Source organism: Eurypyga helias, unplaced genomic scaffold, assembly GCF_000690775.1.
Source record: "Eurypyga helias isolate BGI_N326 unplaced genomic scaffold, ASM69077v1 scaffold8859, whole genome shotgun sequence".
Lineage (NCBI taxonomy): Eukaryota > Metazoa > Chordata > Aves > Eurypygiformes > Eurypygidae > Eurypyga > Eurypyga helias.
The window spans coordinates 1-22,203 of NW_010270126.1; the positions used below are offsets into that span (position 1 = coordinate 1).

At 40.7% G+C, this 22,203-nt stretch overlaps 1 protein-coding gene across 1 annotated transcript in view; it reads left to right on the forward strand.

The window, feature by feature from the left end:
* Positions 1–2,119: 2,119 nt before the first annotated feature.
* The window catches only part of TEX11 (testis expressed 11), a gene marked incomplete at its 5' end in the record, with an annotated part of 32,015 nt that continues 11,931 nt past the window's right edge, over positions 2,120–22,203 (forward strand). The window contains 17 exons of the mRNA XM_010158330.1: positions 2,120–2,204; positions 4,170–4,249; positions 4,717–4,797; positions 4,880–4,999; positions 6,676–6,756; positions 9,262–9,347; positions 10,583–10,640; positions 11,868–11,963; positions 13,511–13,592; positions 15,315–15,393; positions 16,157–16,308; positions 16,989–17,074; positions 18,188–18,325; positions 19,030–19,132; positions 20,246–20,370; positions 21,131–21,216; positions 21,858–21,911. Coding sequence (XP_010156632.1) covers positions 2,120–2,204; positions 4,170–4,249; positions 4,717–4,797; positions 4,880–4,999; positions 6,676–6,756; positions 9,262–9,347; positions 10,583–10,640; positions 11,868–11,963; positions 13,511–13,592; positions 15,315–15,393; positions 16,157–16,308; positions 16,989–17,074; positions 18,188–18,325; positions 19,030–19,132; positions 20,246–20,370; positions 21,131–21,216; positions 21,858–21,911 — 1,592 coding nt within the window. The remainder of the gene's footprint in view (positions 2,205–4,169; positions 4,250–4,716; positions 4,798–4,879; positions 5,000–6,675; positions 6,757–9,261; positions 9,348–10,582; positions 10,641–11,867; positions 11,964–13,510; positions 13,593–15,314; positions 15,394–16,156; positions 16,309–16,988; positions 17,075–18,187; positions 18,326–19,029; positions 19,133–20,245; positions 20,371–21,130; positions 21,217–21,857; positions 21,912–22,203) is intronic.

The following is a 22,203-nucleotide window of genomic DNA, read 5'->3' on the forward strand; positions in this document are numbered from 1 at the left end:
GCGGGAGCGTGGCTGAGGCGGAGCCCCGGCTTCCCGGCCCCGCGTCGCTGCCCAGGCCGCCTGACGGAGCGGGAGACTCGTGTGCTTCGCCCCACGCAGCAGCGCTCGCCCAGGTCGGTGGCTGCGGTTGCAGCTCTGAGCACACGCTCTGGCTGTAGGTGAAGCTGAAACTGAACTCCAGCGCTGTGGGAACGTAAACAACGTGGTTTGGTTTTTCATCTTTTAACCCAGTACTGTAAAAGTCAAAAATAAAGTGGGAAACGTGACACTTAAAAAGTTGATCCGAAATGTGAATGTGTGTACGATAATGGGAAAAGTTACTGGTATCTTAGTGATACTATGGTTTTTATATCAACTTCCTAGTAATGCCTGATTTTAATTCCAAGCAAAAATGCAAGCATAGAGCAGTGATGCGTTCTGAGTTTGGTGCTGGGTCAGGGGAGAGGTCCTTATCCTGTACATGGATTCTGATGATGACAGCAGATACTTGAGCAAGAAAACAAGTAAGTGTGTCGTTTTAACTGCCTGGTAAACCCAGCACATAATATTAGAGTGGGAAGTACTCATTTTCATACATTATAACACTTTTAAAAGCTTTTTTTTTTCCCCTCTTATTTCTTCTAGAGGAGTACTTGCAAAATAGTAAATGTCTACTTTATAAGGCCTTTTTCAAAAAGAAGTCTGATGATTAATACACAAGTGGAATAAAAACAAGACCAGCTGAGAAGCTGTCCAATCTTTTCCTCCAAAATTATATTTTGAAGCAAGATTTAACTCACAGTGATTATCATCTGAGGAAGACTGATTTTTGAAAGTCCTGAATTTGTGACAGGGAGCAAGATAGCTTAGCGAGTGTCACAACAGAAAATACCTTTCCGTTCTTCCTGAATCAGTTGGGCTAAGTTATTTTTAAAGAAAGGAGGAATCATTAATTTGTAATCTGATCTCTTCAATAAAATGGGTCATAAAATGTCTAGCTTGGCAAGAGTGTATTTGTAGGCAAGCTCTGCCATGGAAACTAGGATTTGAAGTGATGGAAAGTACAGCCCTTCAAGATGTGTTGCTAGGGGAGCTTATTGCCTTTATGAGGGACTACACCATCTTTTTAACGAGAGTATATAGTCAGTAGCCTTTGTTCTTTGTTTGCTAATATCAGAAGTTTCCCAATGGGGGTATTTAAAATAATTATTTAGTTTTCTTTTTGATAGGTGAAGCTTTCATATAGATAACATTTTCAAACCTGATACAGTTCACGGTTCTTTTCCAATCTCTTCAAATTTTTCAACATCTGTTTAAAATGGACATAATGTATTGTGAAAGCTGGCAGAGTATCAGTTGTATTTTAGATACTGTGATGATAGAAATTTTGTATCTGTGAGTGTTTGTGAGAAAACTTCATCCCAGATGGATAGAGTACGTGAGGTCATGTTTTGCTGAGTTTGGAAAAGGACTTGACAGAAACACAGGTTAGGGCGTTTCAGTAATGTGACAGGTTAATGGCATTTGTTTAGGGGGGTATTTGAATGTTTCTGAAGCCCACCACTTTACTTACAGAATTCGCTATTATGCGTAATTTCTGATTGGAGCTGAAGGCACTGATGAATGATGTGATGTCTATGTGCTAGTGGTCATATGATTAATTAGTTCTTTTAAGTTTCAGGTCTTGCCAGCCTTGGATTGAGGGAGTCATGTTCTTTCTTACCTTGCTTCATCTCAGAAGTACTCTCGTATTTTTAGAGGACGTGAAATAGTCTTTTGTAAGACTGAATATATCTTATGAAATACACGTATGAAAAGAGTTATGTGCTTTCTGCCAGCTGCTTGTAATTCTTCTGAAATGATGGATCTGTAGAGAATAATGATCCATACTCTTAGGAGAAGAAATGCTATGTGGTCCATTCAGCATGCCTGTTTTCAGGTCACTATTCCACATCTCCCTGTGAGATCATGTAACAGTTTCATGGAACACTCACACCTTTGAGTCCAACCTAAAAGGAAGTTGCACAAACATGTGAACAGGCCATTCCTGTGATACACATGAAGGATGATGCCTTTTCCAGTAGTAAATTTCAATGTGACCCAAATCCAGGACTATATCTAATGGAATTCTCCCACGCAGGTTGAAGAGAGTGCAGTGAGCCTGTGGAACTGGGCTGTGACCAAACACACGGTTTCTGTTGTCAATGATGAGCAAAGAGCTAAGCGTATGTATGTGTTCTATACCTTCCTAAATGTGTTTGGTGTGCTGTAGCATGAAAAGGAAAAGGTCTGCTGGCAGGCATATATGTAGGGCTGTGGATTTGTGTGGATCTTTGCAGAGAGGGTGTAGACAGGTGGAAAGAGAAGAGGGCTTAGAAAGAGTTCAGGAAGGAGCATCCTGGTGTAATAGTGATCTTCTTCTGACACAGAATCACTGTAGGCATTCTTATCGCCCCTTTCCATGCCAGAGCATCTGTAAAGAGGTGATGTGACCAAAGGAAGCTGTAATTTGCTTTCTAGAAATAGAAACACAGAATGGTTTGAGTTAGAAGGGACCTCAAAGATCATCTAGTTCCCACCCCCCTGCCATGGGCAGGGACCCCTTCCACTAGACCAGGTTGCTCCAAACCTCATCCAGCCTGGCCTTGAACACTTCCAGGGATGAGGCATCCACAGCTTCTCTGGGCAACCTGTTCCAGTGCCTCACCACCCTCTCCGTGAAGAATTTCTTCCTGATATCTAATCTAAACTTCCCCGCTTTCAATTTAAACCCATTACCCCTTGTCCTGTCACTACCTGCCCTTGTAAAAAGTCCCCCCCAGCTTCCTTGTAGCCCCTTCAGGTACTGGAAGGTGCTGTAAGGTCTCCCTGGAGCCTTCTCTTCTCCAGGCTGAACACCCCCAATTCTCTCAGCCTGTCCCCATAGCAGAGGGGCTCCTGCCCTCGGAGCATCTTCGTGGCCTCCTCTGGACTCACATCAATCAATATAATTCTTATGTTGGGGGCCCCAGAGCTGGATGCAGAACTGCAGGTGGGGGCACAAGAGGGCAGAGTAGAGGGGAAGAATCCCGGTGCACAAGAGGGCAGAGTAGAGGGGAAGAATCCCCCTCTCTTAACCTGCTGGCCACACTCCTCTGGATTCAGCCCAGGATATGGTTGACTCTCTGGGCTGCCAGCGCACACTGCTGGCTCATGTTGAGCTTCTCATTAACCAGCACCCCCAGGTCCCTCTCTTCAGGGCTGCTCTCTAGCCGTTCTCCACTGAGCCTGTATTTGTGCTTACGCTACAGTTTTAATCTAAAAATGTATGGAAATAACATAGATGTAAATTTTAGACTGTTTGTTGCTTAATTTATATCAAGTGAGATTAATGTAACAATCTCATCAGTGTTTACATACAGAAAAGCTCTTTACTTCCCTGCTTTAGCCCGGTACACAGCTGGTGGCTTTGCTTGGAGCCAGGAGTGGGGTTGGGGGAAAGCAGAAATGAGCTTTTGGCCTTTTCCCTCAACCTGTTCTTTATGTAGTTCTGCAGGATTGCAATATCTGGCCTACATTTTTGTCTTGAGGGATTATGGTCAAAATTATGTATAATCTGCATTATATAAATTATATCAGGTAAAGGGAAAAGGGTAAGTTTACATGAAATAAGTAGTAATTGTAGAGCATAATGTTCTCAGATCTTGTATCACAGCTGAAGGGCCAGGGAGAGGCTATTTTAAATACATTAAGTGGTGCCTTTTCCATCCCTGATGTAATAAGGAAGGCCTGAAAATATTTTTGCTTTTTACTTTGAAAATGTAAAGATTATTAAACTTCATTTCCCTATTTTGCTGAAGGCTATTTTGAGGCTCTCAAGACATGTTACTGTAAGCACCTGCAGTGTAATTAAGTCTTTGAATGCCATGTATTTAACTTAAACTCTCTCTAAAGTGTTTAATAGGTATTTTGATGAGAATATATATATATGTATATATATATTTTTTTTTCTCCTTACTGCCTAAAAAGTAGTTTTAAGTGCTTGGCTAAAATTCAGACTGCTTTGACTCCTGAAGCTTTCAAATTTTTTCTCTCTTGTAATTTAAAATGGCAAGCAGTCTCAGATATGACAGGGCCTGACCTTCTAGAAAAAAAAGAAGTCCAATAAGGAGAAAAGGAAAGTTATGGATGTCTGCACTGTTTTCTTGCAGTACGGTCTGTTGCTTGCACGCTGGTGTGCCTTTGTGAAGGCAGTGATCCTCCGGAGGGAACTATTCGAAGACAGATTTTGGTAAGGCCGATGGTGGGTGAGCAGTGAAGTACAGTTGATCACCAAGGGAAACCTTCAAACCCTCTTGCTTTGGGAAGGGAGTGAGATTTATTTGTAGTTCTGGGGCATATACACACTGAAGAGGGACCTGTATTATCACAGGGATCCCTCGCTGAGCTGGTGGAGTTAGGAGTTTCTGGACAGTGCAGTTGGCGTCACCTCTTTGTCATATGATAAAATGTCACATGAGCAGCACATTCATTTATTTCAATATCTTATAATACTGTTTACTAGGGCACCGTAAGTCAGTCTTTGCTGCATGCCAGTGGTAAAGAGTTCATGCAGATGTGAGAGGGGCTTGTCAGAAGTCGAAGAGCTGAAATACCCCTCTCCTGCGTTAGATACGTGCATCTGCGAGCTGAGTTCTGACACTGCCTTTCTTCAGAGCGACTGTATTGTCACCAAGCACTTACCATTTTCCCCTTCAGATGTCTATGAAAACTGGGAAAGGGTGGATAGACATTGGAAAAGCTGATCTTGCTGATGGATTTCTGGAGATTGCCACGAGTGTAAGTTCGTTTGCAGCTGTAATTTCTTATCAACACAACTGTTGGTAAGTTCCATGGGTGATGCCTATGCTTTGTTTTCCAGAGTATAGAAAAGCTGTATGCGAAGTTACTTAAGAGGAGCGATGGTGAAGCAGATATTCATATGCACAAAGCTGATGTGGAGAAGAACCTCTTCAAAGTACTCTCTTATCAGGCTGAATCAGTATGTGTTCTTCCTGGTTTTCCTTATAAGTCACTAGGGCTATAGAGGGAAACTCTGACCCAGTTGTTAGAAGTATGAATGCTTGGCATTGAAGACTTGCTGAGGGATATATTTCTTTCACTGAGATGTAAGATAGCAGATCTCGTGTTTGCATTCAATGTTGCAATCATGTAATGATTTTTAATTTGCCTGGTTTATCACGGTCATTTCTGCTGCGGTGTTTATATCTTCTAGTTCAGATTTGTTGCTCTGTGATTTGGCCAGTGTGGCTGTTTATAAAACAAACAGCTGCCTTTCTGAATCATAAATGTGTCAGTTCCAAAGGTGCCCTGTGCTTGACTGAAGAAGGGGAGTGTAGAGGTGAAGGTGAAGGGGGGTGAACACTGGTGTAGAGGCTGGGTCCCCCAAACTGCGTTTGCGTAACACGTTGACGCGGTTTAAACCCAGCTAGGAATTAAGTACCATGCAGCCACTCGCTTACCTCCCCCTCCTCCCATTTTCTGTGAAGAAAATGAACTCTGTCCTGACTAAAACCAGCACACGTGCGCAGCAATGCTAGTCTCTTTGGAATGCTCACCACACTGCTCCTGCATTTGCAGCTAGGCTGATCGAGAGGACGTGAAGGTAGTGTTTTTCAGGGCTGCAGATAGCCAAGGGTTGTATCTAACAAGTCGATATGATAAACCACGTGTGCAAAGTCTTCTGTAACTTAAAACTTTCATGACTTTGCAAACTCACGAACATCATGAAAGCTATTACTGTTACATGCCATCAGACAGGTCTTTCTCTACGTGAATAACCTCTTTTCCCTGACCCATCTCTGCTGCTTTCCACATATAAAGGGTTTAAACAGTGGGAGAATCAGTATGAAATTACAAGGTCTGGGAATAGTGAGTTCCATGACGTTTGATATTTTCTTTAAAGTCTCAACCTCTGGCATCATACGGTGAGGTAAGAATCATGGTGGTAATTACAAAAAAAAATCTTGGTGCAACATGAGAGAAGTGTGAAAATGTGCTAAAGGTTTTCTAGGGGATCAACTGCACAAATTACACTGATTTCAAGTATGTAATTCAGCAATTCTAAGTTTTGTGAGGCATTGTGCCTGACTGAAGTGCCCGAGTACTTTATCAGTGCCACAGAGTATGACGTTCTAAGTTTTGTGAGGCATTGTGTCTGACTTTATCAGTGCCACAGAGTATGACAGACATATGGGTGTAAATATGAGAAAAGGCATTGGCCCACGTTTGTTGATAGCACTACTGTCCTGAGTATCTAGAAGGGGAGTCCTGTCTCCAAAATTCTCAAGAGCTTCCTTAAACAGGTCAAAGCAGTGGCTAAAATTTGTAATTTGATCCTGGAAACAAAAGAGGACACTATGTTAGTGGAGAGGTGGTTTAAGATTAGCTGAACTCTTGCATCATCTGAAGGAACTTGTCCTGTGCTTCTGACCTTTTCATGCTACCGAAGGACCGCAGTGTTTGGGTGTCTATCACCTGGCAACATATAGAAAACACAGAATTGTTGTAGCCCTGGAAGGACAGATACCTAATCCCAAACCTAGCTTTACTGAATGCGAACTACCCAAGTCCTGTTTTAGAGAATCGGTCTTTTGATGAATTTTAAGGGCAAGTTGCTCACTCACACTTTGCTGGCACACTCTGCTGCTTTCCTAGGCAGTTGCTCAAGGGGATTTTCAGAAAGCGGCGATGTGTGTGCAGCGCTGCAAAGATATGTTGATGAAATTGCCAAAAGAGGTAAGTGAAATCATCCCTTCTTTATCATTCCGAAATTGGAAATTCTGCTTTCTTCTCTGTATGTTAAAGAATGACATATGCCATATAACGTTTTGAAAAGTACTCTGAACTCTGTATCTCTTCTGGGGTTGGTTGCTTCTTTGTGATTTTCTTACTAAAAATTTTGCATGAAAACAGCATTTTTCTTTTCTTCAAAGTTCGGGTTTTTTCTTGTTTCTCCTAGTTTATCATTCCAAATAGAATGATAAACTCTTCCTAAAGAATGAGAGGAGACAAATCAGCAAGCAAGGCAAAAAAGATTTCGAAATTGAATATGCCACCTACTCTTCTTCAGAACCAGCTGCGTTTTACATCTTGATCTTACGTTTTGCGTCTTCGCTTGTACCCACATGAACTTTTGTCTGCAGACAGATGGAACAAGAGGAGAGCTGAGTTACTCAGTTTTTGATATGCAAGTCTATCACTACCCTCAGTACTAATCTTCATCTTTATGAAGCTGTAGAGCTGTGAACGGAGGCTTCCCATTGCACTAAACTCTGTTTTTTATTTAGCTCTTGTGCTACAGAACAGTATCCAAAGAAAACAAACTCTAGCGTAGGCCAGACTAGCTCTTTGTTTGCAAAGATAAAAGTCTAATATGTTTATATCGGAATAAACTTCCCCACCTTTATTCTCATTTGCTTGTGGGAAATACGGTTAGAGTTTAATTGGGTTTTTTAGCCAATTAAAATCCAACCTGTTTTAAATCGGGTTTTGTGATCTGCAGGCCACGTTCAGTGCATCTGAGTGTCTGAGTCAGTTGGAAGGTCTGTAGTTTTGATTTGAATCATAAGAGCAGAGCTTCTCACTGTGAAGTGTTGACAGTCCTCACTGGGATCTTTGCATTACTGTTCCTCATTACATTTTAGATTAATTTAATGCTTTCTGCTTAAGCTCCTCCATAAATAATACTGAACTTCTCCAGATGAATGCTTTTCATGAACCAGGAGCGCTGATGCAGCCAAGGAAAAGGTTCTGATCGTGAGAGAGTTTACTTCTGGTTTAAAGAGTGGCATTTAAACAATGAGAAAAAAGGAAAAAGCTAGTGATTGCTGCGTGACTGAAGCTTTAGGACTGCTGCCTAGCCGTCAGTCCTTAACTCTTCCAGGCTCCCAAGTACTGGAGAGCTCTTGTAGGGTATCCCAAGGAGATTGCTGCGTTGTGGTAACGTGTTCTACCACAGATCAGCTGGAGAGGGTTTGCAGCTTGTGGATCATCAGTGGCCTATGAATCTTAACTAGAAACTCTTGCCCCGCAGGGTGAAATGCCAAAATCGCTCCAAAGACTTGTTGTTCCGAGAGGTGTCTGGTTTATGGGGATGTTTAGTGTTATACTTGATGCCTGGAACAGAGTTATCCACTGAAATAGTATTGTAATTATCCTTTGAAATACCTGAGAGGTGTCTGGTTTATGGGGATATTTAGTGTTATACTTCATGCCTGGAACAGAGTTATTCACTGAAACAGTATTGTAATTATCCTTTGAAATACTGCTTCTCCAAGCATGCAGGTAAATGGCTGGGGTATGCCACAGTATGCCTACAGCGTTACGCTAAACACTTTGCGTGTAATCCTCTCGGTACAGTAAACTTTCTCTTCTGGAAAGAAAACATTCACAAATTCTCTTATAAAAATAAGAGCAATAGGTTGTTTTGTTCATGCATACTTAATCTGTGGTTTTCTCTCTGGATTGCAATGAGATAAACAATAAATTTGGAGCAACATGTTGTGCTACCTCTCATTCTTGCCCGAGGATTTGAAATCTGGAGTCACTTGCAAGAAACATCATTTATGCATCGAAAAGAAAGTTACTGCAGAGGCAAAATGGCTGTAAATATTGGCAGCCTGTTAGCATAGAAAATGACTTTTCTGTCTCTTCTTTGGACGACATATGACAGCTGCAAATCATTTCAAAGGAAAGACAAGTTGTTATGAACAGACTTTGTCAGGGCTGACTGATAAAGCAGAAAGCAGCAGTGCCCTGAATAACCAAGCATTCAAAACCGGTTTTCTCCTAAAACTTGTGATGTGGATGATCCCTTTTTAACCCCAGAGAGACATGCTGGGAAGAAACCTACCATGGAAGGGGTAGAGCCCTCTTAACTATGTAAGACCTCTTTGTAATTTTTAAAAATGAAGTTGTAATATTCCAGCTTTTCCTCTCAAGTTTCATTTTTCTTGTTTACACTTTTAGTGCTTTCAGTATGATTTCTTGAGGAACTGTTCTACCTCATGTGTTTCAAGAATGCTGCTTCGAGTATCCTGGACTGGTTAATGATGCTTCACTTTCCATGCAGTTATGATTCCATTGTAGTCATATTCAGTATTCCCCTCTATAAAGTCAGATGTGGTAACAGTGGCTATATCTTTAAAGTAAAATGTATTTTAGAGAACCTGAGCGCAGAGTGCCGTAGGTCTGGTGGTGTTTCTGCAAGAACATTACAGAAGCAGGAGTCTTGTATTGCAGACCTGTTACCTGTCAATCCTCTGCTACAATTTTGGAGTGGAAACCTATGAATGGAAGAGGTATGAACAGAGCTCCTTCTGGCTCAGGTAATGTGCAAAGGCAAAACAAAGTAAATCCTGCTTTTGTGAGCTCCTCCCTAACACTTCCAAAGAGATGATTTTTATTAAGAGGCTGTTCCCAGTTCTTGTGCCATTCATAAACGATAGTGAAGGAAAAGAGTAGACGAGTTCTTCTGTCTGGTTTTAAATGGATTTGTTTTAAACAGTATTTGAATTCCTCATAAAGTACGTGCTTCATTGAGAGCGTGTCCTTGACTGATGAAAGACACAAACTGGTGAAAAAGGCAGAGTTATAGATGGTTTGGGTAGGATCCAAATAAGTAATGTGGTACTACTAAGGAAGAAAAAATGTAGGCTATCGGGAAGAGTATCCTCATGCCAAGGTCACAGCCTCAGCTCAGAAGATTTGGTTTTTATTTCTTGTTCTTTTTTCTTTTAGTCAGAAATAAAATGAATGGCAACATATCAAATTCAAAATAGTTACGGTCACGTATGTTGTCAAAGGGGATTTGTAGAAATTCTTGGAATTAATTACAGCTGGTGCTTTGGAGATTATTTTATATTTTATTCTTGTGGAAAATTAAATGCTGAGCTTTGATGACAGAATTTGAGGAGGAAATGAACCTTTGGAAAGTGCAAATAATTATCTGGGGAAGGAGATGTAGCTCCATCTAGTGAGTGAGGATTTCCCTGTGCTGAGAATCCATTAGATCAGGAAACAAATGCCCAAGTACTATTTTTCTTTCTGACAGTTCTTCATTCACAGCGCCTGCGATCGAATCTGGTGTTGTGGAAGTACCCCTGCGTTTTTTCCCTGGGTGGTCCCTTGTGCTGTCATTTAACTTCTGAAAAAAAGGATGGGGAATCATGACTCCCAGGTTCTATTTCTGCTGTTGCTTTGCTGTGACCAGGGCATGTATAACTTCTGTGTGTAGTATATGTCAGGTGAGAATGAGAACATTTGCTCCTTCAAAACCCCTACGTGTCAAACTGGTAAAGCCTATGGAAATGTTTGAATAGAAGGTGTTACAGAAGGTGGTGCAACAGGTTGATGAAAGGGAATGAGTACAATTTTTAATGTGATGATTTATTAAGAAAACAAAATTTGCTGTTCTCTAGTGACTACTGAGATTGGTTTGTGCGATTTATGTGGTTTCGAACTGGTTAAGTGGGAAAGGATAAGAATATTGCACATATCATAAGACTGGCTGAATTCATCTCTGTCATCCCATTTAATTCTAACTTTTACTTATCATTGATAGCCAGAGTTATGACATTGGGAAGATTGACATAAAATACTCTGTTGGCAAAGAAATGCAGGTAAGAAATAGAGGAATTGATGTTTACAAATAGGAAGATTTTGTTAACCTGACTCCACTGTAGCATCTGCCTCTGCTGTGCAAGCCTGACCAGTGACTCTGGCCTTCTCCTTAGTGCTGTCTGCTAGGAGGTTCCTCAGAGTTTCAAGTTGCAGTGCTGTAAGCGTCGCTACGAGAGTTCAGTCACTGATGGGTGCCCTTAAATCACATTTGAATCTAATATTTCACAGAAATTAGATTGTAGAAAGCAAGGGTGAAGCAGACCCTGGAAGGCTGTCCCTTCTTCGCTTCCTCCTCTTCTTTCAAGGCATCATCAGTTCCATCTGTGACACTGCTGATAGGTGTTAGTCTGTCTCATTCATAAGCTTATTGCTCCTTTAACTACCCACAGTGGATATGGAGAAGATTTTAATCTCTTCCTCTTTATCTAAATCATTTATATATTTAAAGGTAATTATCGTGTATGTCTTTGTGTTGGTTTTATTTTTCCCTCAGTGATGTTGTACCTCTTGATCCTTCAAACACAGTTTTTTCCAGATCTTTGATTTTCCTTGCTACCCTTCTGTTCTCTGAACTCTAGTTGGGGAACTCTTTGAATTCTAGTTGGGGACAGGCTGAGAGAGTTGGACTTGTTCAGCCTGGCGAAGAGAAGGCTCCGGGGAGACCTTATTGCAGCCTTCCAGTATCTGAAGGGGCTACAAGGCAGCTGGGGGGGACTTTTTACAAGGGCCTGTAGTGACAGGACAAGGGGGAACGGGGTTAAATTGAAAGTGGGGAGGTTTAGATTAGATATCAGGAAGAAGTTCTTCATGGAGAGGGTGGTGAGGCACTGGGACAGGTTGCCCAGAGAAGCTGTGGATGCCCCATTCCTGGAAGTGTTCAAGGCCAGGCTGGATGAGGCTTGGAGCAACCTGGTCTAGTGGAAGGTGTCCCTGCCCATGGCAGGGGGTTGGAACTAGATGATCTTTGAGGTCCCTTCAAACCATTCTGTGATTCTATGATTCATGCCTGGTGTGAATTGCAGTGCTGAAGAGTGGATATGCTTCAGAACTGAGCAATCACTTATCTGTCTGATACCAGGCAGGCGTTCTTTGGACTCAAAGAACTTTTATTTTTCGTGACCTTAAATTTTAAGGGTTCTGTATTCACATGTACATTCATGTGTGGCTATGGGGTTTTTTCTGCTCTTCAGATGGCATTTGAACTTCCAGTTTGTTTTTCTTTCCAGGCTAAAGTGCTGAGATTGTTAGCTACAGTCTATTTTGAGTGGGATTGCAATCTGTATCTCGACAAGGCGTTGAAAGCGATAAACTTGGCAAATCAGGTAGTAATGCGTTGCTGTATGTATGGTGTGCAGTGGTCGGAACTCCAACATTTATTCACGTAATAATATGGATCCCATTCATCACTGGTGTGTTATCCTTGACATCAGACAGGTGTGAGGTTTTTTTACTTTGGTTTTCATGCTCTTGAGTATGTTTTGGTGTTCCCACCTTTTTTATAGAGAAATCCTTCTTTGCATGCAGATGTAGAGCTTCTTGCTGCCTCATTTAGTAATAGTGAGGTCCATTGATAATGATACGACTAAAATTTCTCTGGCACATATTCCTGAGAACTGTACAAACACAGTCAGCTGCAGTGTGGTCCACCTGAGATGTACAGCAGCTGGCTTTTTATGCAGCAGACCTTTTGTCTTGCTCTGGGTTACAATGGATATGTCCATGCCACGTTTTGAGTCCCCATCTCATTATCTGTACAAATATTTGAGCAAGCGCCAAACGGAGGTGAGTTTTGAAAGCTGCGTAGCCACGCTACATCGGCCTTGTTTCAGACATTTGATTCAGCTATTGCACTTTGCTAACATGACTGTATTGCTGCTGGAAGCTGAAAAATGAGCTGTATAAACATACCAGCTACCCTGAAGAAAGGTCATATATATCTAAGCAGTCACCACAGTGAGGTCTCTTGCTCTTGTACAAATTCTGTTTCCATACAAAGACTTGAATCAATTTTGTGCTTCTGCCTTTGGAAGTTAGTAACAGTAATTTGAAAAATTTATATTTGCCTTTGACCAGTTTTAAATTTCCATTACCTGTTTCATACACGGCAGGTTTTAAGTATGAAATCCTGTTTTAAATGAATGCTCCAAGTCAGTTTTCTACATGCTGCATGTGCTTGTGAGATCAGGGTAAAAGGCAGTGTATTGTAATCCTTCCAATTACACGCTACTACAGCATCTATGCCTGTTGCAGTTTTTATTGTATTTACTTTTGCAAAACCTTTTGAGGTGGAAACTGTTTTTATTATCATTTTTGATAATGCATGTTTTGATGCTGGGTGAGGGTATGGAAAACTAGAATAAAATTTTTATTCTAGAGTCTGTAATGTGCAGTGTTGTAGTGAGAGCTGTAGTATGGAGTCTGCATCATTTCCATTTGCTTCCATTGTTGCTCTCTCCTGAATTTCGTATTATTATAAGCTACTTTGAATTCTGTTCATATTAATTGTAGTGTAATCCAGCCAATTCACAAATAGAAAAGCAGGAAATTTTCCTATAATTCAGTATTGTTCAGCTTCTATTTAAAAGCATCAGAAATGAGCCACAGCAACATGAGGATCATGTATCTCTTGCTTTCATTGTCCTCAGGGTCTTTTGGCAATATGAGAATAAATAATAAAGATTGCACATTGCACTTTAGGAGAAAATATTGCCAGTTGCATACCTATTGCTTCAGTCATTAAAATGGAACTGAAGAATACAGTGGAGTGTAGGTGATTTCCTGGTATTTGTCCGTGTTGTGAATGTGCTGGACTCTCATGGGATCTGCATGCTACAGCTGTCCAAGCAATGTGTTGTTTTTCATTGTGCAGGAGAATTTGCATCCAGCGGGGTTTTTTTTGAAAGTTAAAATTCTTCTTACAAGCGGAGCATCAGACGAAGACATCAGCTCAGGTATCACAGCTCTGTGTAGGTTTCATAGCAAAGTCATACTACTCCATATCCAAGAAAACGGTCTGAGTTGTAGATAGAAAAGAAGAAAACCTTCCCTTTCTCATGTGTTTTAGAGGAATCTTCATTAGCTACATGTTGTTCTGGTTTTGGAGTGAGAGACATCCTAGGTAGTGTTCACAGAAGGGTTTATCTGGGTGCTAATGTTTGAATTAGGCACAATTTTAGTTTTGCTGAGGATTTAAGTAGACATGCTGGAAATAGGGAAGGGGGAAGATCCTGAAGCCTGTTAGAATGAAGACAATATAAATCTAGCAACTTAAAGGTATGGTTTATTTTAGACACATGCCTAAGGTTACTCAAAAGGGTGAAGGTGGTTTGTCTCTGACACAGCATAGAAGAAAAGCTTGTGAAACGTTACTATTCTCTGTGTCTCTTGCAGATTTTGGCCAAGAGACATTAAGTGCTGATCAGTGTGTTGTTATAAACATGTCTTACCAGAGTTTGTTTAGTTTATCTAAGGCATATAAACTCTCTTCTTCTTATTCCTCAAACATTCAAAGAGAATGGATTTTTTCTATTGGCATGAGAGGAGAAAAACTTTTTGTGGGGACTTTAATATGGGAAAGGTAATGTATCAGGAGAAATTTATTTCCATAACTAATGAAATCTTAAGGAAGAGAGGCTTTGTACTCTTCGTGGTTGGAAAACATCAGATGCGTAATGAATGCTCCGAGAAATGAATGTAGGATGAGAAGGGGAATTTCTTGCAGAGAGCTGAATGGTTTGCATGCTGCTAGGCTAGCAGGATTGCTCCTGGGGAATTTCAGCCAGCTTTCAAGTGGACAGTTATTCAAAACTTCCCATTGCTATAGTTGGCTTCTGTTCTGCAGTTTGAATTGTGCATCCTTAGCATTCCCTATCAAAAGACACTCCACTTACTTAGTAGCACTCGGACTCCAGTCAGTTTTCCAAACAAGTTTATTAGTGAGTGGGTGTCTGTCTTGTCTTACGTGGCTGGCAGAAGAGAGTGTTGTGTCCGTACACTGCAGCTTCTCTTTCTTTGGAGTGAAGGTTCCTGCTAAGTTTTAAGCATTTGGCTAAAATCTTGTATTGTGCACACAGGTGCCTCAGAAATGCTTCCTTTGACAACTGTTATAGTCACGTCCCTTGTGTTCCTTCTCTCATCTCATCCAAGCTGCAAACCTATAAATCTTGTTATTAACCATCCAGTGCAGTCTAGCCATTTTTAAACTTTATCTGAATGGTCTAAACCCGATACCTACTTATCAGCCCCAGTCAGTTCAACAGCTGATGCTTAAGTAGTTCCCACTGCGGTCTGATACCACCACACAGCCTCAGCACTGACCTCAGTCTTAAGTGGTTCCTGCTGGATAAGGCTGAGACATTTTGATGGAAAGCAGCCTGAGGCAAACATTTGTGCCACTAATGCCTATGCTGTTCCTGTTTAAAGGGACAGAGGGCTAGAATTGCAGGGCTATCGGCCTGTCACCTTTCTGTAGTACTACATTAATTGTACAGCAAAAGGAAAGTCAAAGCGCAATAGAGATGTTTTATTCTGCCTTTTGTTCTAGAACTACTATATGGGGGCGGGGTTTGGCTTTTTGTTTGTTTGTTTTAAAGAAGCTGTAAGAGGTAAATGGTAAATTGAGCAGTTAAGTCTCAAAAAATTAAATAATCTCAACTGCTTTGTGTCCTGCGTAGCTGTTGCGGAATTCCTGCACCATGAGATGTCTTTGGACTTCTGTTTGAATACTGCCAAACTGCTGCTAGAGCATGGAAGGTAGGACAGCATCGCTGAGAGGGGTGAACGCAATATTTGGGCTTTGTCGGTGTTTTTTTCTAAGCAAAGAACATCTGCCATATAGTGGTGCTTTGTTTGAAAGAAAAACTGACAGAGGTGGGTGGACAGTTTTGAGAGGGAGCCTGTCTTTCCTACAGCAAGGTGATACAGATTAGAGCAGCAGCTGAACAGGGTGTGAAATAATGTTAAGTGGCAGTTTGTAATGCCATAGCCTTACTTTGGAATGATTAAGATTCTCCTATGTAGTTTTAAGATATATATATATATGGAATAATATATACATGTGCCTGGAATAATACATATATGTGTCTGGAGTAACCTGACTGAAATCTTTCTTCCATATGAACTAACCAATCCTCAGAATGAGAGAGTTTGGGGTCCTAGAATCATTTTTGTGAAAAAGGGTATAAGGATGAACAAGTTACTACAAAAGAAATTGAGGCTGTTGAATGCTCCATCCTGATTACCTATGACACGCTTTTAGGTTGCAGTAAATTCTTACTCTTGCATTGTGAGGAGTATACTCTCTTGTGAATGCAGTGGAACAAGCATGTGCTAGTAGAAGTTACTGCTGAAGAGATGAATTGCAGTAAATTCATACCTTGACTCACTCTGTCAGTGTGATTCTGTGCCAATAGTATTAATGGAAAGCGTGCAGCACAGTGTGAATATGTTATACTTTAGAATGGAAAATTAACAGCTCTTCTTCTGCAGCCTCTTAAAAATGCATCTGTGTGAATAGGGAATCAGTTGGGTTTGATTTTCTGAAGTCTCTTCCTGAACGATTTGAATCTTCACCTGACCTTGGAAAAATCACCCTGCTCCACATCGAGTTCCTGTTGCAGAATAAGAGGGAGCTGCTTGCTAAGCAAAAGGTTGAAGAAATTATTATAGGTCTGTATCCATCTTTTGCTGCTTACTGGAAGCTGGATTTAGTTGGCTCAAGTCCTGAATTCTGATTTTCACTTGTTTTGCTTATCCTCATCATTCTATTTGTGTCTGTTCTCCCTTATGTTTCTTTTGCATGGCAACTCTCAACTTCCATAATAAATGACAGTCATGATAAAGCTCAGGGCTGAACCCACTTGTTAGAACAACTGCTCTTTCTTGGTGTAGGCTGTGTGTGACTGACACATGTGGGATTAGAAATATGTACCAGCAGTTCTGTGTGCTGTTCATACTTGGTCCATCCAGCCCAATGTGGTTTTGTTTGTCAGTGTTAAAACAGGTTGCGTGTCCTTGTTTGAGCAGCTGAATAATGGTTTATTTTTCAGGTCTGTTGCACCCGTAGCACCGTAGTATCTTTTGATTGCCGGAAATCAGACTGTATCGGGCTAGGTGCGAGAGGCACATTTACACCGTTCAAGCATGAAAATATTTATTCTCTTACCTGCCTTTTTGTTTATTTGTGTGGGTGTTGGTGGTTTTTTTCCCAGAAGCAGGGTATGAAACACTGGGGCCTGGCTGGGGCTGTTTTTTGTTGTAGGCTGTGGGACAGTCTTTCTCTGATAGTTCTTACGTGCTTCTCTGTGTGCTTCTTGAAGTGCTTGTGATGATTTGCAGTATCTTTTCAGGTCATTATACTGGGAAACAGCTGTTGCCTGAAGCCTTGAACCGGCTGCACGTCATCTTGTGGGATAGAGCTGCCAAACATTATGAGGTTTGGGACCAACAGTAGTGTTATTTCTATAGGGGATCTGCTTTTTCTGACCTCTTTGGCATGTCTGGTTTTGGGTAGAGTGTAAGCTGTTACTAAGACCAGTCAGCACTAGTTTTATTTTCCTCCAGCTGGGTGCTGTTTTCCATTACACATCGAGTTTCAGGTAGCCTCATCTCAAGGTTTGTACACGGGAACAGTTATGGCCAGAACTGATCAGCCAACTGTGCAGCCCATCGTTCTGGTTCTGTCCTGGGAAGGGTCCAAAACCCTGTAAATATTCTTTACATTGAGCAGTTTATTTTGCAATTCCTGCTCTCTGATGGTCAGTTGTTGCTTTAAGAAACAGGTAGTGTTATTATTTGTACATTATTTTTCCTTTTAGCCTGTATAAAGTAGCTTGCATTGTGTCTTAGTTCACATACATTCGTACTGTGGGTATATGTAATTTCCATTATTCAAACCCAGATACCATATTCTTTCAGTGTTTGGAGAAGATGAGCTCATGTTCTGCTCTTGTATTTCTGTCATATGCTTGTTTCTTGAATATATAAAGAAAAACATGTGCCATTTTATTACTTCTCATCTGTGTAGTCCAGAAGGAATTTTGCTAGTGACACAGCTTCTTTCCTCCTTATTTTAAATTAAATTCTCTCTCCAAATTGGAACTACAGCTGGGAGTACCATCTTCAGCGTGGTGTCATCAAGGTTCATGGTCTAAATGGCACAAACACTTTATAGTTTTTTTTTTCCTCTTAGTTTCAGTTGCTTTGTGTCATGAAGAGAAAGTTTTTTGAAATAATATTCCTGGTTTGTATTTAGTCAGAAGAATGTCCTTCTTGGGTCAGAGGAGTGACCCATCTAGCCCAGTGTCCTGTCTTTGGTAATGGCCCTCAGAATAAGGGAAGAGCAGGAATAGGTAGGGTGTCAGTTCTCCTAGTGAATATTACCTCTGTCGTGGGACCCATGATTGCTCTTCTGGGGGAAAGGTTACACTAGAATGGACTTGATTATCTAAATCTTTCATTTCCTATAATATTTTTCTTTAATTTGGGAAAACATAGGCAGCTTAATCATCCAAATAAGGGTGTGTATTTGGTTTTTTTGACTTCCTAGGCAAAAAGCTATTCTGATGCTCTTCACTGGTACAGTTACTCTGTCAGCTTCTACACGCCTGGGCAGATAGATCAGAACTTGGCTAAGCTGCAGAGGAACATGGCTTCTTGCTATCTTCATCTGAAACAAGTTGACAAGGTGTGTATGTAATATGTATACACATTTATTTATTTATTTGCATTTGTTTTGTAGCTGTGTCACTGGGATTTCATTGACATCTTTGTTACTGTACCTCTTTTGCTTTGGGAGAGGGAACTGCCTTTGCCTGTCTTGCCTCATCTGGCAGAGATGTTGTTCATTACCTTACCTGCTACGGGGGCTTCTTGTATCACCTGTCATTCTAAGGGGGAAAACAGTCCACAAGCTGTATGACTTGTATCAGGTGTCTCCTCAGGGGAACGGTCCTTCTCTCTTGAAGACAGATGAGTCCTGGCAGGAAAAACATTTGACGTGTCTCACTGGAACTTTCCACAACAGTGTCTTAGCCCTTACCTTTGCAGAGAAGCACACCTGCCTTGCCTTCTGGGTTGGGGGTGTTCGCCTTCACAGTTCAGAGTGACAGAAGGGTGTTTAATTTTTCAGCATTTTTAGGGCTTCTCTTGCTTTCTGATTCTGTAGCTCTAATTTTCAGCAATTGGTTTTTTCCTCAGTCTAGTCATTGTTGGCCTTTGGTGCCATCTTCTGCTGTTGTCACTTTACTTTTCTTTACAAGGGAGACGTTGCCAAACCAAACTTTTTGAGATAAATATCCACAAGGTAACCATTGACATTTTGTGTATCCTTTTAGGTCTCCTCTATTGCAAATTATATTACTGATTTCCTTTAATCTCTCCTATGAACAGGCTAAAGAGGCAGTTAAAGAAGCAGAGAGGTGTGATCCAAACAGCATCTTTACTAAATTCAGTGTCTATAAGATTGCAGTGATGGAAAAAGATACTGATAAAGGTAGAACTTGAAAGATGAAAGGTCCACTACAAGGAGCAGAAGTGCTGAATATATTAGAAAATACTAAGCAGATTTGGACTGTTCATCTTGAGAAAGACACAATGGAGGGAAGCTAGAAGAAAGGTCTATGAAGTCATTGAAACTGTCAGGCTGTAGATTTAAACTGGCAGTGGGATGCTTTTTGCACCCAATATGTAAATGTGGAACCCATTGCCATATCTGATATTGTCTGGATGGAGCCTCTGGCTGGGAAGTCTCTAACCTTCTCATGAGTATCTTCTCATGTTTATCTGTAGCTTCTCAGGAGCTATAGTAGCATCCCAGGGCGAGAATCAGTGTATGCTTAGTGCTTCTAATATTTTCTTTTGTATGCATATACAAGATAAAAAAAGGATACTGAGCTAAATGAACCTTAATGTGGAACCATTATTGTTCCTCTTAATTTCTCTGGACAAGTAGAGCCTGAAGTTGCAAGAGAATACATGAATTACTGAGATGACTTACAGAATGACATATCTTTGTAGACTCTTTCTTCATACTAATGAGATCTGCCATTTCATGTTTTAATAAGAATCTCAGCTTAAGTAATGAAAATTGAGAAATACAGTCTATACTTAGAATACAGAGTAACATGCAGAGCTTATTTTCCGATGAGTTCTGTGCCAATTAATTGTTCTCTATACATCTTTTTAATGACGGCATAATTCGTTCACATAATACAGAGTAGGAACCGCAGCACAGCGTGAACATAAAAGAAGCAGCACCCTTAGTGTAAGCCAAGATGTGGGAGCTTGGAATATCGCCCAGACAATGTATTCAAGAGAGTCTTCCGTCTTCAGTGACAGTTATTTCACAGAACAAAATTAAGGATGTGTGATTGAGTTTCATTTGTATGTCATCCTTGTTGCCTTAGATTAGTAGCTTGAAAAGCCTTTTGGCACCTCTCTAGGAAGAAATGCATAATTGTGGAGAAGTGCTGGTACGCTCAGGTTTTCATGTCTTGAAATTACAGCCTTTCATAAGCCATTTCTAAAGCCTCGTTAAAACGGTAGAACTTTCCACTTTCCAATTGCTTCTGTACAAAAATGTAATTTTTCCCTATGTATTTTTCAGCTGTGGAAGCAGTTATTGAAATGGGGAAGCTTGCAGAAAAGCCATCTCAACACGAAGACAAGCTGAGAGTGGATGAAAGTACAGGCACTAACCTCCTGAGTTTGGCTGCCCAAATTGCTTTAGAGGTAGAGCAAATAACATTGTTGGTACTTGGATTTATTGGTATGAGTGGGACAGCTGTATCTTCTGTAACCTGGACTATTTTAATACTTCTGTGTATTTTGTGCATTTCTAAGTATTTCATGCTTCCATGATCAAGGTCTCACTCTAATGTCTTGTGTAGTGCCAAGTAGAAATTGATTTCACCTTTGAAGAAATTGTATTTTTTAATCTTTCTTCAGGAAAAAAAGAAGATTCTAAGTTACAAATGTTGGTACCTGGAAATGACATGGTGTGTTTCTGTAAAGTTCTCCTTAGCAAAGGATTACGTCTTTTTCTGCCCCTGGGATTTATCTTTGACGTGCTAGGGGGAACCTGTATACAAAATACACACAAGTCAGTGATGAAAGCCTGAAAAGTCACTTGTCCCTCCTGTTTCCCTCTTGGTTGGTACTTGAGTGATGTCTGAACGGGCCGATTACATGGGCATAATTAGAATAGGCTTTTGGTTGCCTTTAGGGCTTTCCTCATCGCTCTGTGAGGCGGGAAAGCCTTGTCAACCTGTCCTGATCCTGTTCTTGCCATTAGGCTCTTTGTGCATGGGATGGCATCACCTCTCCTTACGGCTCTCTCTTGACTCCGAGGTTCTCCTGTGTGAAGTCCTTGATCTTTTTCCGGCCAGTAGACTGCTGGAATATGCTGTTCCTTTGGGGTGCTGCTTCTTTTTTTGGTAGTGGTCACTTAGGTAGTGCAGTTTATATAAGACTTGTTTTCATTTCTTTTCAGAATGCACAACAAGTTGTGGCTATCAAAGCTTTGGAGTATTTATCTGAACATTTGCAAGACTGCCGACAGTTATTTGCAGCTTTAAAGTGAGAATTCAGTATATTTACAAGGAAAGAGAAAATCTTCTGGTTTCCTTTTCAAAAAGAATTTATTATACTGAGGAAGGTGTAAAACAGGGTAGATGAAAGATTAGTTAGCGTTGTTTTTGATGCTGCTGCTGTACCTCAAACCTGAACTCTTATTATCTACAGATGTTTCAGGTCTCTCCCAAACTAGCAGTTGCTCTGAACTTTATGATTATGTTGTGATTTGAAGGGGTGACCGACAGCGACTCTGATGGGGTTGCAACAACGTCTTTGGTGAAAACATCAGTTAGGTTATATCCTCTGGTGAAGCAGTATCTTCTCATTGAAATATTCCATCATGTTTATAAAAACAAGTACTGTGAGACAGCTGTATTTATTCCAGTATTTGCTTAAATCCTTTGTTAAAGTAAATTTATTTACTTACTATTACATGATTTAACACAGTGATACACAAAATAAGGCAAGTGGGTGGGTAATGGCGTAATCTTATTCTCAGCCTGACGCTTTGAACCCTTCTGTGAGTTCCATGGGCTGATAGCATAAGGAAGAAAAGCGGGATCCTTTCTGGAAAACTAGGACAAAGTACACTGTTGGAAAAAAATTCTTGTTTCTTCATTCCTTGTTTTTTCTCATTACTTTAGATGTTTGGTTCGTCTTACGTTGTCAAAGGTCATGGCAGAAAACGAAGAGAAAAAGTGAGTCCATTTGCAAAACCATTTTCTTACGTTGGATTTGTTGTACAAATGGTGTAATATTTCCTTTCTGGTCTTATTTTCTTGCAGAGTAATCAAGAGATTAGTGTTTATGCTAGTAAAAAATCCTTCTAAACCATTCTATGACTCCCCAGCTTGACCTAATGACGTCACCCAGGAACATCTTTTCTACTTGTATAAACCTTCCTGAAAACATTTGCTCTTTGCTTTCCTCTTTTATTAATGTGTAAGGCTGTCAGGTGTTTTTGATGGGGAATGTGAGTTGAGCAACCTC